Here is a 16,509-nt window from a genome sequence, read left to right as displayed (position 1 = left end):
GGTTTCCCCCGTCTGACTGTTTCTTAGTTTCACATTAGAAATGGAAGGATACGGTATGGGTCCGGGAAAACCCATTGAATTTTGGTGCGGCTTGGAATCAGGGTATGGATCCTGGATTTTTTTTTTTTTTGCTTTTTCACTGATTTTAATTTATGGGTTAATTAATGGATCTTGATTAGTAAAAACAGGCACATTTAATAAAACGGATATGTATGGGTGTGTCAAATTTTTATAATTTTTTTATAACATTCTAAAATAACAGTACACTGAAGTGCAGCACATTTAAATGTTAATAAATAATTATGTTTGTCTTATTTCACTCTGCATTTGCTTACATTTAGTTGGGTATATTTCTCCATTCTAGAAAATACTGGAGAGAAAGAAACAGGATCAAAAGCGAGAACAAAGAAAAATCAATTTGTACAAAAGTCCATGCTCAAAAGTTTTGATTTATATTGCCATGAAAGTATTTGCTGTAGGGCTTTTAGTAAACAGTGTCGCCTGTTTTTATTTATTTTCATTGAATCCCTTTTTGGTTTAATCAGATTTTCACTTTTTCTATTGTTCTCTTAGGACATAATGGAAAATATAGAATTGAAGTACAGCATCACTGAGAGCAGCTGATGCCGATATAGTCATTTATAAAAGGATGTTTACTGAATAAATGACTTCAGCCTTAATGCCAAAGGCGATTAAGCCCCTGGCCATTAGTTCTGCCAATTTGACACTTCCCTAATTCTAAGACAAACTATACTTACCCTATGTGGAAAGAAAGCCAAAAAGGAGGAATACAGATACTGAAAGCTTTGAGAGTGTGGATAACAATATCAACATTCCCCAGGTGTGTCACATGTCTTGAGGGCTGCAATATGAAGATAATAAAAGTGAGAGAAAGGTGTGATTCCGGAGGGCTTTCCAGAATTTAGACGTTTCTCATTTTCACCTGCAGCTCACGGTGAAGCCGTAGTTCTTCCTCTAACTCATGAAGCACATTTTGACAAAAATTAGAGGAGAAGTTCAGCTCATTACATCTACATTTCTAAAGCCCCACATGATGGCCAGTTGAGGGGACCCATGATTTTCTTTTGTGGTGGTGCCAACAACAGGGATTTGGAGTATAATGTAAGAAAAGTATTTATGCTGAAATATGCCATTTGCTTTACTATTGTGATTGTGTCTGTGGCGGAAGCAATTACCTTAAAAGAGACCTATTTTGCTTTTTCAATCTTTCTTTCTCTACTGTGTTATATAGGTTTTCTGATTATTTAAAAATATAGTCAAGTGAAATAGCCTCAAGTCCACAGTAAACCTCCTGATCCTGAAGTACCTCGTCAGAAGTCTGGCTGATACAAAGTTTTCTAATACATGGCTAGCAGCTAGTCTGGCATGTCCCCTAACAAAGCCACAGCTGTGCTCAGCCCAGACAAAACAGGCAATGTAAATGGTGGTTTGTTGAATCATTATTATTAGATGTAGATGACAAATATCTTTTGATGTTACAGTCTCTGCTTTTGCCATCTGGAATAGCTGCTTCTTACATTTATAATTGATGTAACACACATGGAAATATAACCCCCTTGTCTGAGGTAATAACCTATCACTGAGTATTACTTATTAATAATTGGATTAGTGTGTGAATCAATGGATTATTAAATGAGTCATTATTATAATAAAGCCACAGATGATACAGCAGTCACTGCTCAAGACTCGCTCACCCTTACTGCACAGTACTGTATGTATCCATGTCACTCCGGGTTAATGCAGGGAGCTCGGAGTTACAGCTCATCTCGCTTTGTCATTACAGCTCAGAAGCAGCAGACACTGTCATTACATCAGAGAAAGTGAGAACGAGAGCTGTCCTCAAAACCAAGTCCCACGAGACAAGCCAGTAAAGAGGTGACTCGCAGAGAGGATGAGAGAGAGCGACAGGGACATAAACAGACAGACATGGAAACAGAGCGGCCGAGAAAACAAGACGGACAGGGTGCTGCAAAGAGTCGGGAGGTGTGAGGATGTTCGATAAGCCCATTATCACTCCTCATGCTGGGCCCTTTCTCTTTTTTCTTTTGACTCACCACAGCCGCCCTCCTTCCTTTTGTCTGTGTAATCTGTTGGAGCCAAACATTTGGTATGCAAGCAATAGGAAGATATGGGCTGACACAGACTGATGTGCTGCTAACGCCTGCTCCGTTTTAGCCAATGACTTTTCATTTATCAGGGCCTCCGCAGCTATTGTGGGCTATTGGCCCCACACAACATTAAACACGTTGTCCAGGATAACCAAAACAGAGAAGATAAGGAGCCTGTGTGACTATTGTATGTGCATTTCTTTCATTTATTACTTTTCTTTTTGTTCTTTTCTTTGTGCTTCCTCTATCTCCTCTTTGTGCCAACTTTGTATCTGGGCCTTTTGTTGAATGTACTCAGCCTTTTATCTGTCTTCAAATTCTTCTCTGTCTCTGTCTTTCCTCCTTTCTTTGTCAGCGGATTCCTCCCTTATTTTTGCAGGAGAGGCGCCCGGCGTCATGCAAGGTCCACCTCCTGCGACGCACCATCAGCGTTCCAGTGGAAACCCAGTTTCCAGAATTCCACAGCCAGCTGTCCACTGAGAGCGGTGAGTAGCCTGAGGACATACCTCTACAGTGATGAGGATGCGTCACTATTTCCATGCACATGGAATTACTTTCATTGCCTCTTTACACTGTTTAATTAAATTGGAACAAGTAATAAATAACCTAGAAATCATGATGTTTAACACTTGTTTAACGTGGGTATGGACACATTAAGTTTAAAGACTCTGCAGCCTGTGGAGAAAAAGTGCTTTTTTATGGATTGGCTCCAGTTTTGGCCTTTTTCCTACAACTTAAGCACTCATAGGCAGATGCTTGTTAGATACAACGTTAAAATGGGCAGTGTAACCCAAGAGGCAATCAGAAGCTGTTCGTTCAGCTCCTCAGTGACCCTGTTCAGACCTGCCATTAACATCCATCCAGAGTGATAACAAGTGGACAGCTCTAATGTGTGAATGCAAAATGTGGCCACATTCTTTTTCGCTCTGTGAAAGCAAGTGCATCCTGGGCCACATACGAAGGACGGCCTACTCAGCTGACTTCCTCTGACCTGCTACTCTTTCATAATGAATAATCCAAAGCTTCTCTGTGCCCATACATTCACACACAGACACAGTTTCATCGGACCCATCTGTAAACTGGGCAAAAATAATATAATTTGTTTTTCACAAACACAAATGAGGGACGGATGTGATTATTTGCACAAGGAGGACATGATCTCTAGTGGTCACAGGTGGAACATTCAGGACCCATTTTAATACCAGGTGCTCAAAGACAAGCTTAGAGCTGACAGCTTGTGATCGGATCTCTCAGGACGGATGTCAATACCACGTCTGAACAGAGCCAGTGACTTAACCAGTCATACACCTTGCATTTATGTCTGCATGAGCCCTTTTAAAATCGCTGACTCTCCCCTCTTCTACCTCACATCCACTAGATGGAGAGCTTGCTGCTTCACAGCACTCCACTGCACTTTATGTCTCATCCTAAAAACTCAGACAGACACTGATAAAGATTTTGCAAACTGCCGGTGTCATGTTGCATTTTCCCTATTGCTTTTATGACGATGTAATGCTTGTGATATAATATTGTTGCTCTCTGGATATGTAGACTTACGACTATGGACAAGATGGAGCACGTCAGTAAGACTGAGTGGATATTTCTGAATCAGTCACAGTAAGATACGAGGTGGCTCTGAGGTTTGACATTCAAGCATTTGTATCCCACGGTTACTGTTGCTTGGTTGTTGGCTGGCATGCAACATAATACAAACTGCCTTTAAATCAGTGTGTGCAGCGTTTGTTAAGTTTAAGTGCCCTTTCATGATGTCATAACATGATTTTGTCTGCTCCCTGTACAGTACACTGAGTGGAGGTTTTATTGAGCTAAGTGATTTCCTGAGGTGTTGTTGCATTCTATCCCTGTGACAGTGTGTCTAGACGGCATAAAGATCGTATCATTTCAGACTTGGCAGTGTTGTGTCAGTATTTTTAACCAATAATATAGTTGCATGTTTTTTGATTACAGTGATGCTTTGTGCTGTGAACAGAGCTAAACTTTCTGCAGACACCGACTGTTTAAACAGGGATTTTTCACATCTAAACAAGTGAGTCAGTGAGTTTGTGGTTGCATGCATGTAAAGTAACATCTCTTGGTCTACTAGGTCTTTTCGTGGAAGCCATTCAGTTCAGTAGTAATAATAAAATATTTACTTTGGGGCACATTTAGAGATTTACTGCTCAATCCATCAGGAAATGTGTATTTATTTCTAAGGTAAACGTAGTTAAAGCGTTGTGGTAGTTGATACAATTTAGAAATGGTCTCATTCAAATGCTAAAACACTTTTTTTACATCCAGTATCTCCAGAGTGAGGTCACATTCTAATATGATGACAGCCAGATAATGAAATGAGCAGCAACGTCCTTCTGTCTCCTCCAAGTTATGGCTGTTTCCCAGCATTCTCTGCACAGCACATATTTGGCCTTTAAAGTACAAAGTACATTTTTTGCTACAGTAGTTTACCAATGCTAAAACACACACACACAACAACCAGAAGAGTTTTAAATATGTGCGTTCCATTTTGTAATCTGTTTACTGATGACATAGTGATGCAAATACAGTGTAAGATTATCATACTGGATGTGTAGAAGGGAATCGGCTAAATGAATAAACTGCCAGCTCTTCCACTAATTACAGAGTAATTAGCAAGTCTGCCAACAACATTTTGAAACTTTCCCAGTATTATTATGTAAGATCATTTCTTAAACACTAATTCAGATTAACATAATGAAGATGCACTATTCTGCATGTTAGCTCTAACATAAAACATTAAATTATTAATTGGGATACGTTTTATGGATTTTTTCCGGCTGATAATTACTTGCTTTTCATGGCTGATATCGATAATTGACGATCCCACATTTTTAGTATTGACTGTCTCAAGGAAACGTCTTGCAGTTTCGACATGCCTGTTGAATGGACCCATCTGTGGTTTGTTATGTCAAAGCTGTGGCTGAGTCTTTTTTTGTATATTAATATGTATATATATATATATGAAGATTTGTAGTACAAGGGTTGAGATCCTGCTGCAATTTGATCAAAACAGACTCGTTTTCAATGGTCAGCTGTAAAACCATTTTTTTACATGAATACCAAAAACAAGAGAAATTTTAAGTACCATATTAACAGATGGATCCATGAAGCATTTGCGTGTTTTTGTTCCCACCTCTATGGTTTTTAAATCCTGCTTCATACCACAAAAGCACCAAACACTCTCACATGGTCTCTGTTTTACTCAGTTATTCATTGCCATAGTTCTCACCTGCTCTTGTCCTTGAGAGACACAGGCTCTCAATAAGCAACGTGATGAATAAAAGCCACAATGAGATGAATAGGAATCCTCAGCAAATCAGAGAGCACTCTCATCTCGTCTCATCCTCTGACTGAATAGTGAGCAGAGCTGCCGCTTCTCTTTTGAACTCTTCGCGGTTTTGGCACAAACCAGAGACAGAGAGCTCTGTTACACTCCCACCAGACCAACAAAGCTTAATTTTACTTGGGTGGGAGTTTTTTTTTTTCTGGATGCAGCTTTGGAAAAGTTCTCCACTGTTGGTTCTTTAAAGATGCTGGGGCATATGCTGCCCTATTTTCCAGCTTTCACTGCTTCCATAAATATTTTTCAGGAGCTGTCAACTTTTAGATGGGATTAAAGAGAGCTGGATAACTGACCGAAGGCTGTTGAATGATTTGTACATGCCTTGTAGGCCAAATACTGACTATAATGTATTTTGAGTATGTTAATATTCCCTCTGATGTTTAATTTAACTAAGTCCTTTTTGCCTCCATCTTTCCCTCTGTTTATAATTGCAATCTGTTATCATTAGTCAGAGTTGTGCTTGTTGATTTCATGTCACTAATGGATTGTTCTGCCTTGACAGTAGCTTTTCTGTTTTCAGTGTATCAGTTCAAACAAAGACAAACTCAAATCTTCCCAAATATCAGAAGTTATAGCTTAAGAATGTTAACAAGGTTAAGGTTGGCTAGGCTCCATTTGCTTGCTGTATCTGAAAGGGCAGGGAAACCCATTGTGTACACAAAGTCAACAAACAGTCTTACCAATGTTTCAAACATATATATATCAAACATGTTCGATATTTACGATAACTGGCTCCAAACAGAAACCCGCAATCACCATGAGAGTGAGCTGACTGGGAAGCATCAGCAACCAACGCACTTGTACAGCTGCAACTAAACACAATAATACATTTCCAAGCGAGTGCTCCACACTCCAGTTCATTAGGTGGCAGTAATGCACCTAAAAGTTGTTTGCCAAACACCATTAAAAAAACAGAAGAAGAATCTCGCCAGTTTCTGTGAGATTCGAAAAATCAGTTAAATCTGTCATTGTTCAAGATATTGAAAAGGATCTTTAGTTGCAGTCTTGCAGAGCTATCGTTACCTTATACTGCTCAAGCTGTCAATTGTCAGCTAAAGCAACAGATGCTGTTTGTGTGGTGGATTGAAAAGTGAGTTGAAACCCAGCCAACGCAGCCTGGTCAGGTTTTTGACTTCACCCATTGTCGCAGTATAGTGGCGAAGTTTCTAAATTATTTTGGCATGTTGATGTTTTCCAAACTGATGTTACTGAAAGTTCTCGTTACGACGAGAAAAAAATATGCTGAGCGTGAAATTGATCAAAGTGGAAACATTCAGCCCTACAAGCCCCTCCACCCATTGCTCTCCCCACCACCACCACAATGTGGAAACTGCTCCGCTCTCTCTCTCTCTCTCTCTCTCCTCCCTCCCATTCCATGCTCCGTGATACTCTCTCCCTCTTCCTCTCTCTCCCTACTCTCCAGAGAAGGGTTCAGTCAGACAGATGTAACACAACAGTGGAAGCCTGAGCTGAGCTGGCAGGCTGCGGGGGCCAGACCAGAGCCAGCAGCTCTGACTGGAGAGAACAGCGAAGGGGGACGTCAGCGGCAGAGGCAGCAGAAGAGAAGGGGGGATAACAGTAGTTCTAGTAGCAGTTTCACTAGTTGAAGTTCAGTTGCACAGCTGACTTTGCCTCGGGATATGGGTGTGTTGATGTGGGTGCTCATCACCCTGTGACTCTAACATGGACCCTGACACCGGCACCCACCCAGAGACGCAGCATGGTGAGTGAAAGACCTGACACAGTGAGAGTGATACTTGTGGAAAAAGTTTAAGAGCCTGTTCTTGAACAAGGGAGTTAGGTCACATGATTTCCCGGTTAGGTTGCCATTATGACTATGCTCTCCTTTTGGCTCCTAAGCTGTTGACTAGGGCCTCTGTGGTCAAATGAATAGGACTTCAGTCTGTTCTGTTGGGCAGGGGGTTAAGGGGTGAGGGGTGTTACATTGCAGTGTGATGAAATCAACTGCCTGCTAGACAGTTTTCGCTCTAATGACCTATATTTTTATCTAAAAATTGATTTCCTACTGTGATTTGTTTCGCCCGTTTTTCAGTTATTTTTGTCTTCAGTTCAGTTTGTGGCTGTTTTGGTGCAAGCTTCACAGAACAGGAAGCTCTCCTCTCGCTCTGCAAATGGAATAATTAACTGTGAGGGCCGTGGGTGTACCGTTCCTTTTTCAAAAGCCGCAAGATAATTTGATGGTTATTTGAATGTGTAAATTTGTACGCTGTGTAGCTGTTTCTGCATGTGGGTGTTCGTGTTGGAGATAGAGCGGCACAGAGGAATGAAAGTGGGAGACAGAGGGAAAGGAAAGGGGAGAGACAGAAAGAGAAAGAGTTATGTACACAAATAAATCCAGGGGGATCTCAGCTGCACTGTAGGCCAGTGAGTGCGTTCGCTCTTTCTCTTCCCCCTCATTTTCTGCTGCCTCTTTTTTTCCCTCCATTGCTCCAAATGTTCGAGTTTAAACTAGATAGTTAAAAGGCAGAAAAAAGATTGGGTGTATTATTAACTGGGCCAGAAGAGACGATGTTTTGTCTTCATGGCCGACGGGAAGGACTTTGCTGCGCTGCTGATGAAGAATGTGGTTAACAGAATGAGTCAACAGAGAACATATTTCAAGAGAGCGTAGTTGCCCTTCGCCAGCGTCAAAGCCACATTGCTTTATATGCACTGGGCTCCCTGCCATGATGGAGAAGGAGAGACAAAGAGAGAGGTAAAGGAGACTGCTAAAGATCACTTTCAGCATTTGTATCCATCTCCTCAGACCGAAAACTTTGCGTTTGCAAATAAGTGTGAAAGTTGAGCTTTTTTTTTCTCACCTTGAGGATTCCCAGAACTACAATGTCAGCTTCGCGCAGTAATATTCACTTTCTCCTCTCAACCTTGTCAGCGTGAGGAGACCCGCTTTCTAAAGGTCCAGTATAAATAGAAACAGTGAAAGTAGAAAGGGCAATGATCTGATACCACCTGATTACATTCTCACCTCAGGCTTGCTGAGCTGCGGGAGGAGTTCACGCTCCGCAGGGCTCGCGGGCATCACTTTTCTCTAGTTCTCAGACACACGTAAACACATGCACGCAAGGAGATGTTGTTTGCAACAAATCTACAAGCAGAGCATTAAATTGCATTCCTATATGCATGCTTTTTTTTCTTTTGCATATACAGTAGCTGCAGATAGCACTGCAACTGCATCCTCATGTCATACACTGTTTGAATGGATAGAAAGCAGATGAGTGTTCATGCTGTGGTACTGCTTCCATATTTAAATTTAACAGTAGTCAGTAGTCTTGAAAACAGCTGCACCCAGTAGTTTTGTCAGAAGTAAACTGTCTTTCTATAAAAGTATTTGTCTTCACAGCCTCAAAATAAGCATAACCACTATTTTACAGGAGCACATAGACATTAGAGGAATGTTGAGGGAGGAAACTAAAAAGGGAGAGGCAGAGAAAGTCCTTATCCGTGGCCATCATTGACATGTAAATAGGTCTGTATGTTTTTGTCCTAGTTGAGAAAGGTTGAATTCTTGCTCATGTACTGGAGGGGTAAACACAGGGACACTTTGAGAGTGCTTGTGTCTGAACTTTGATGAGACAGGGAATAGACCCGCTGAGATTTCTTCCCTTTCTTTATAACTTTTTGGAGGAAAAACAAGGGCTTTTTCACTCCTTTGCCTCCTTTGAAGTGAATTAGTTTAGACTAAAATTCCCAGATTTTATCCAGATGAATCTGCGGTCTTGTGGGTGACAGCGCTGCAGGGCTTTTGTCTAGAAGAATCTTCAGCTTTTAATAAAAGACTTATTCTTGCATGTGTTGTCATGTGCTAAAATTTAGCCAGAGCTGGGTGGTACATGGTGTATAAATTTAGGAACGTGGTTGTCGGCTTACAAATTTTAATTTAGTTTAACAAGAAGAAGCATTATCTTGAGCCGGGCCTCATGGGGAAATTAACTTTATTCTGTGACAGAGACTTTGTTCAGTTTATTGGGTTTCAGCATTCAGCAGATGAGTGTTATCAACATTGTTTAGAGACTCACAATGTTTAGTCTGTCCTGTTTCAAACTCTAAACATGTAATTGTGTGTAGGCCTGTGTTTGGGCATATTTCTGTATTTCCATCTTTTGCAAATCAAATTAGATTTGAAATATGAGGTGAAAAGACATTGTAGAAGTTGTTTGGTCTACACCAACTCCTGAGGGAATTCTGTGACATTTAAGTGTTTAAATGCTTCACCACCGTATGTGCGTACAGTCACAAACTTGTTTTAAATGCCATTTAGTGCAAAGCCAGTATTCTAGAGTGGGTTTAACTGTCACCTATTGCAGCTTTAAATGATGCTATGAGAACTATGAGAGTGAAACAAAGCAATACATTTAAGGCCTTCACACCCACTTGACTCACAACTGTATCAGTGAGAATACAGCCACGTCTGGGGCTGATCTATAATATCAACCTCCACATTTAATATCTGTACCAATGCGCAAAAATCATTGTGAAAATCAACGAAGTACAGAAAAGTATTTAGATTTTGTGATTGACCAGTGAGCCTAGTCCCAGCACATGCACACAAATACGCTTTCATGCACACTCAGAGTGACTTCTACAAAGGTCGGGCTGGTGTTATGCCGATTGTTTTTTTGCTTGCCAAGGATGGTAAAAACTTTATTTGAAGCTCTAATGTTTCATCAATTCAATGGGATTTCTCCGAGTGCCAGTCTGACTTGGCTGACATTGACTTGAGAGACAGGTGTGTTGTCAAAGTGTTTATAGGAGAGAGAAGGAAAGATCGATAGCTGGGCAGAAGGGGCTGAGTGAATTGATGGACTGCACACAGCTCTACAACAGAATCATTATTATAGATCATTTACATTGTTATAATAAATTAAGGAGCCACTAGCATATTAGAGTTAACTTTCTTCTATTTGTATTGTTCATAAAAACATTCGGGTTCTTCTCGAGAAGAAGTGTGAGACTGCGTTTCACACTTCTTCTCGAGTGGCTGCTGTGGTCGGACTTTTCTTCCATGCTTATATTTGACTCTATTTGTGGAAGAAACTGTGAATGTTTCAAAGACAGAGGGGAAAAAGAAACATACACACATTCGCAGCCATCAGCTCCAACAAGAGGAATGCTGTGGTTATTTGCATAATGGATTGTACAACACACTGAGAAAGTCAAAATGAAAAAGAAAATGCTGGAAAAGGAGACATGAAAGTACAGAGAGAGAGACAGACAATGTTAACTCCTGTCAGTGTGCCATGCCTGGAAACTCTTTTAAGGGACAAACTGTCTTTAGGCCTACTTCAAACTTAACAGTCCAGAGGTCAAGGACACATTTGTTTGACCTCATTTGGATGAACCCTGAACCCTCACAGTCCAAATGTGGCCTGAGCAGTTGGGTCCTGATTTGTCCTCTTTGTATTTAGGGGTGCTACTGCTGGCGAATGTCCCAGAAGGATCAATGAGTTGTAATTTACAAAAGGAACTTGTGTCTTTTTAATCACGTGTTCGGTGGGACTAAGGAGCCTCAAGGACTAAACTCAAGACAATTTATTTCCAGAATTCTGTTTGTCTCTCCAAAGCAAATCAAACCGGACACAGATGTCACTGGGTGGTACAAGTATGTGGAGAAAGAACAAAATACATTTATTTCAGTTTGAAATCGTCATGTTGTTCGTTAATCAAGTTATGTGATTTATGAGCGAATGTTGTAGAACAACCTATGACAAGTGTCTGTCTCCAGAGTATCAAATTCAGGATAGTGATCTGTTGGAGTGTCACTTGGAGTGTCAGTCTGTTTTATGCCGTAACCACAATAAGACAATTGGCAAATAGATTTGAGTTTTTTTTCATCCTCACATTTGTCTTAATACCTCTTAATCTTACTTGTGGACTTCAGCTCATATCCCTAGTTCTAAAAGCAACTTAGATATTCCTCAACCTATAATGGGCCTTCATCAACATCCCAAGAGGGGGGTCTGAGCCCACCCAAATGGGGCACGTTCCCTGTAAACACTGATCATTACCCAAGGTCCCCGCAAATTTCTTGGATGTGGGCCCCAGCACATCGAGCCGTCTTGTTCTAAATCCAATCCACTTTGTTTAATTGTAAAAAAAAAGCATATATATATTATATAGTATTGTTACATACTTAACTGTAGAACAGCATTTTTTCACACCTGTAGGCCACAGGAAGAGAATTTAGCAGAACAAGATCGACAGCTCTGAGGTCCACACATGACAGATGAAAAGTTCATCAAACCAACTGGTGCGGCGATGGTGGATATAAATAACACTGCAAGCGCAAAGCTAAGCAATAACCTCAGAGAGCTGACTTGTGGCCAGCAGCAACAGTGGCACGGCTCCATTTGGCAGCGTTTGTCAGAAAGCCACCCTGATGGGGGACTGTCAGTCAGTGGAGTTACCGCTGAGGGGGGAAGGAGGGGAGACACAGGAGTGCAGGGTATATGAGACAAATGGCTGCCTGTTATGTCGACATTAAGCATGTTTAGTGTGGTTGTGTGCGTGGGTGCTACATCGTGCTATAGCGTGTGTCAGTGCGTGTCCGTGGTGTGTTTTTGCTGTGGAAGTGTGTCGCCTCTGTCTAAATCGAAGTGACTGCGAGGCGGTAAAAATTGAGCCAAACGCACTTATGAGCTTGTTACACGGTCACGTGTTGGGAATGTGCTTTTTTGCGCGTCTGTGTAGGTCTTATGTAAATGTGCTGGTACCGCACTGAGCCAAGAGGGAGATGAGAGAGGCGGAAAGTACCGACTGTGTGAAACTGGTGAAGTCAGACATCATGGATGCAAGTATTTCCCTTGGAGATCCTATATCAGAGTGGGATGCAGGAATCGTAGGATAAACTGATCCTAATCTGTGTTTTGTTTATCCTTCCTCATTGTTTGTGTGGTTTACCCAGCTACAGATCTACGATGATCCACCAGGGTGTTTGTTTCAGTGCCAATACTGGTGGGAAAATGTGGTAATTCGAGCCTGAAATTAGAGCTTTGGGTTTAACAGCAACATAAAACTTGAGATGGTTGATTCTGCTTTTCCATCTGCTTTGTTTTCACCATCACAGTGAAACATCATCACAACTTTGTCTTCATCCTGTCTCTTCCGGCTTTGTCTGTAAAACCCCTTTGAGTAAAGACGGCAAGGTATATTTGGTGATGATACAACAAGAGTAATTCTGTGATAAATTAACCAATTAATGTAGCATTTGAAGATTCCGTAGGCTGCATGTCTACATCTACAGGCTGTGTGCCTGTTTTCATTAATATCAAATACTATTGCAACAATTAGATCCTGTATATTTCTCAAAGTGTAGTCAGAAGCACCTATTATATAAGTATTGACAATTTACAATTGAATATTTATATCAAAATCTGTGGTTGGATTTTGGCAACATAAGTAGGCTACTGCAATTACATGTTGTAAATTTAAAGGTTATTATTAAAAGTACATGTTGTGTCTATACTAAATCAGATAATACTTGTTGCATAACTTTATAAATGATTTGCCTAAAGATAACTATGACATGATTGCCAGACTTACATTTATGTGCTGTTTATGCGTTATGTGTGTTAATGCTTCATGTTGGTCGTGCGCGAGCCTTGGAGCTGGCATGATCTTCATAACGACAGCAATCACGATTTCATGCTTGGGACACACAACATAGCTGAATTTCAAGCTAACATGCCACGCTGGCTATCAATATAATGCTAAAGAGTAGACTAGAAGTAGCTTGATTGGATTGGCTAGTGCCTATGGTTGTTTGAACACGAGCTGATTGGCTGGAGCTTCCACTGCATATATATATACATATATATATACACACACTGTATATACACTGTACTACAAGATTGTATATTCAACGCACAACATATAAATTGTCTGTGAAAATGGTACTGATTGTTATCAGTCTCTATGTATTTGTGGCTTGACAGATGCATTTATGAACAACAAATCCTTAAAGTAAAAGAAAATATAATCTGTAAGCAATAATCTTTCTGACAAAATGTACGCGCTCTTTCTCAATTTCTAGGAGCGATATCAAGAATTCTGAAAAATGAATCCTTCCGGTACTTGAATATCTTCGGATCTAGTAGAAGGAGCTACAGGCATGAAACAGCATTTGCATGGGGCTGTCAGCAGAGTTATAAACCAACACAATTGTCGATTCACGACGAGGGACTCAGAGTTCAGTGTGTCACCCTGGATGAACAGCTTCAGGGGATTTCTATAGCGGACAGTAGAGAGTGACAGAAAACATATGCAGAGAGAGGCGTGAGTGGTATGCGATAAATATCTGAACGATTCCAGGGGGGCCGTAGTTGCTATGCCGTGCATGCATTATAGACTGCTGGGCCCCATGATGCCCCAGTTCCATTCTTTTTATATGTTGAATTCCATTTGGAATCCCTCCACAAAAAGCACTTGCTGGCATGGCAGCAGCCTGACCCCACGTGCCGCACACAAGTGCCTTTGTCTCAAAATGGCAGATGTTGGCATTCCTGACTGTCCCATGTCCAACTATTCCTGCAGCTGAAACACACACATTCCTCTTTCTCTTTCATGAGGAAGCAGAAACGAGCCGAAACACTCTGATTTGAATTGATGGAGTTTGACTGTGTAATGCATCACTTTCTATAACACACAAACTCAGCTCTCTGAGGAGAATACGCTATTTAAGTTGTGCCTCAGGATAAACATTTATTCAGAAGAGGCACAGAATGACAGAATGACTTCTTGAGGCACATCATTAGGATGTTGTACACATTATGCAGATTGTGTATCTCCACTGATGCTCTTTTGTCACACTGACACTATTCTTCGCTTTCTGCTTGCTCATCTCCTGCTCTCTTTCTTTTTCATCTCTCCCTCCTTACATCCTGTATTACCTTTCCATTGTTGCTATCATTCTCTTGATTCATTTCAGCAGTAACATAAATGCTGTTTCTGGAGGAAAAAACAAACAAGTTCCTAATTGTTGTTTTACTACTGAGAACCTGATATTTACATGCACAAAAAACATCAACACATATATGGGTTAAACGTTGTCATCACTGTGTGAATTCTTAACTTTTAACAATAATACACTTTATTTGTTTAGCACCTTTCAAACAAGAAATGCAGCTCAAAGTGCTTCACAAACATATAAAAATAAAAACATGTTAAAATGTAGTTCATATAAAAGAACAGATTTTAAGAAACATAAGAACAGAAGTTAAAAATGACATTTAAAAGAAAAAAGAAAACGACGTTTACTGAACGAGCTTCTGATATATAGCGGCAGTCTGTTCTACAACTTCAGAGCGTAATTTACAAAAGCTGCGTTAACTTTTCACACGTTCTTTGACATAAACACACACAAATCGATTCAGGAAAATAAACAGAGTGACAGGGGGTGAGGGATCACTGAAACAGAGAGGGAGACAAACACAGAGGAGGATAAAAGTGGAGGCGTGTCTGGGTTGTCTATACGAGTGGACTTTGCTGCTTCACTTTTTTGTCCATGTGTAACTCTATAGCCCACATACCAGAGTACTCACTCACTATGTCACTTCAGCCTTTGGGTTTCTGTCTGTCCCATTCTTACTCTCGCTCCCTTTATCAGTGTTTTCCTGGTAATTGTTTATTGAAGGTGGATTTAGATGTCAGACAAACTCTAAACAAACATCTTCTAGACTTCCTGACTTGACCTCAGTCAGGCTAAACCTGCATTTAATTGGTTTAGATAATGAAAACATTTTTTTCACAGTTATATATTTGGGAATTCTCATGTCACACAGTAAGAATGAATTTTTCTCTCTTGCTCTAAAGTAAACTTAACTTTCACCTTCTCTAATTTCTCATGTCATCATTTAATGGCAGATTAGCTAACATACGTAAACCTATACCCCTGTGGTCATCTGCCGTTTTCACACATGAACTCTGGAAAACATCTGGAAGATTGGGTGTGAAACTTTCAAGAGTTACATGAAGAACACTGCAGGAAATCGAGATGCGTTCGCTAACAAGAGAAAAATATTTGTAACATTCATGCACCTGAGTGGTACAGTCGGATGCGGACCAAAACCTCTTGAATCTTGTCGTCTTTTTTTTGTGTCTTCTACATGTTTGACACCTCTTTTTATTCCTTAGATTATTTTTGTTTGTTCTCAGTTTTGTGTCTGTAGCATCACGTACACTCCCATTGAGACATTATCTTGCTGTACTGTCACATGGGCTCACTCTGACATTTTATAGACATTTTACGAGGGGAGCTGGCTGGAACATTTCTTTAAAAATATATTTTTTTCAACTGGTTTTGCTTTATTAGTGTTTTTACACATACATGTATGCAAAACAGCACAAAAACATGGTTGTCCCTCATCAACAAAAACACACATTGAGGCACAGAAAAACAAACATCACATTGAGCAGCCTCTTAGTTAACAGCTTTCCTTTGTACGTACACAGACTCATCAGGTAGAACTCGTTCCTCCTCTTCATCATCTGACACATCCATACATTTCACAAAAGCAGTAAATGGTCCCCATACCCTTACAAATAGAGATTTCCCCTTCTGTATATACGTCACTATTTTTAAAGGAAAGGAAATTGTGTGGGGGTCTTTTTCTGAAACATCGCAATTGATCTTTCAAGATACATATCTATCATCATTTGTTCACTTTTGGAATAATTATGGTTCTTTGGATATTATCCTAAATTTTATCCTGACTTGATGCATTTAAATTACATTCAAAGTGGTAGTTGTTGTGTTTTCATAATTGTAAAAAGCTGTTTTAGAATATATGAGGTGAAGTGATAATCTTCAAAAAGGCAGTTTGACAATGTGGCAGTTATTTCCTAAAATGTGTCAAATATCTCATCACCAAGCTCTGCTTAGAAACAAAGAGACAAACTCACAACAGGATGTTTGGCTGGATCATTTTATAGCTGTGCTGAATGCCTCATCAGTGAGAAACACATGAAAGTAATAGATCAACATATTTA

General features: G+C 40.3%; 1 protein-coding gene across 5 annotated transcripts in view; it reads left to right on the top strand.

The window, feature by feature from the left end:
- dab2ipb (DAB2 interacting protein b) overlaps positions 1 to 16,509 on the top strand; it is a 161,928-nt gene that overhangs the window by 23,267 nt on the left and 122,152 nt on the right. For 3 of the 5 annotated variants that reach the window (XM_069513398.1, XM_069513397.1, XM_069513399.1), the window contains exon 3: positions 2,485 to 2,614. In XM_069513398.1, the coding sequence (XP_069369499.1) occupies positions 2,485 to 2,614 (130 nt within the window). Of the gene's footprint in view, positions 1 to 2,484; positions 2,615 to 7,042; positions 7,229 to 16,509 lie in introns of those variants that run through there. The other 2 variants (XM_069513400.1, XM_020082198.2) reach the window with 1 other exon arrangement.

This window comes from Paralichthys olivaceus, chromosome 18 (genome assembly GCF_024713975.1).
Source record: "Paralichthys olivaceus isolate ysfri-2021 chromosome 18, ASM2471397v2, whole genome shotgun sequence".
Classification (NCBI taxonomy): domain Eukaryota; kingdom Metazoa; phylum Chordata; class Actinopteri; order Pleuronectiformes; family Paralichthyidae; genus Paralichthys; species Paralichthys olivaceus.
Note: the sequence above shows the minus strand (reverse complement) of the source record. Positions and strands in the feature narration are given on the sequence as shown.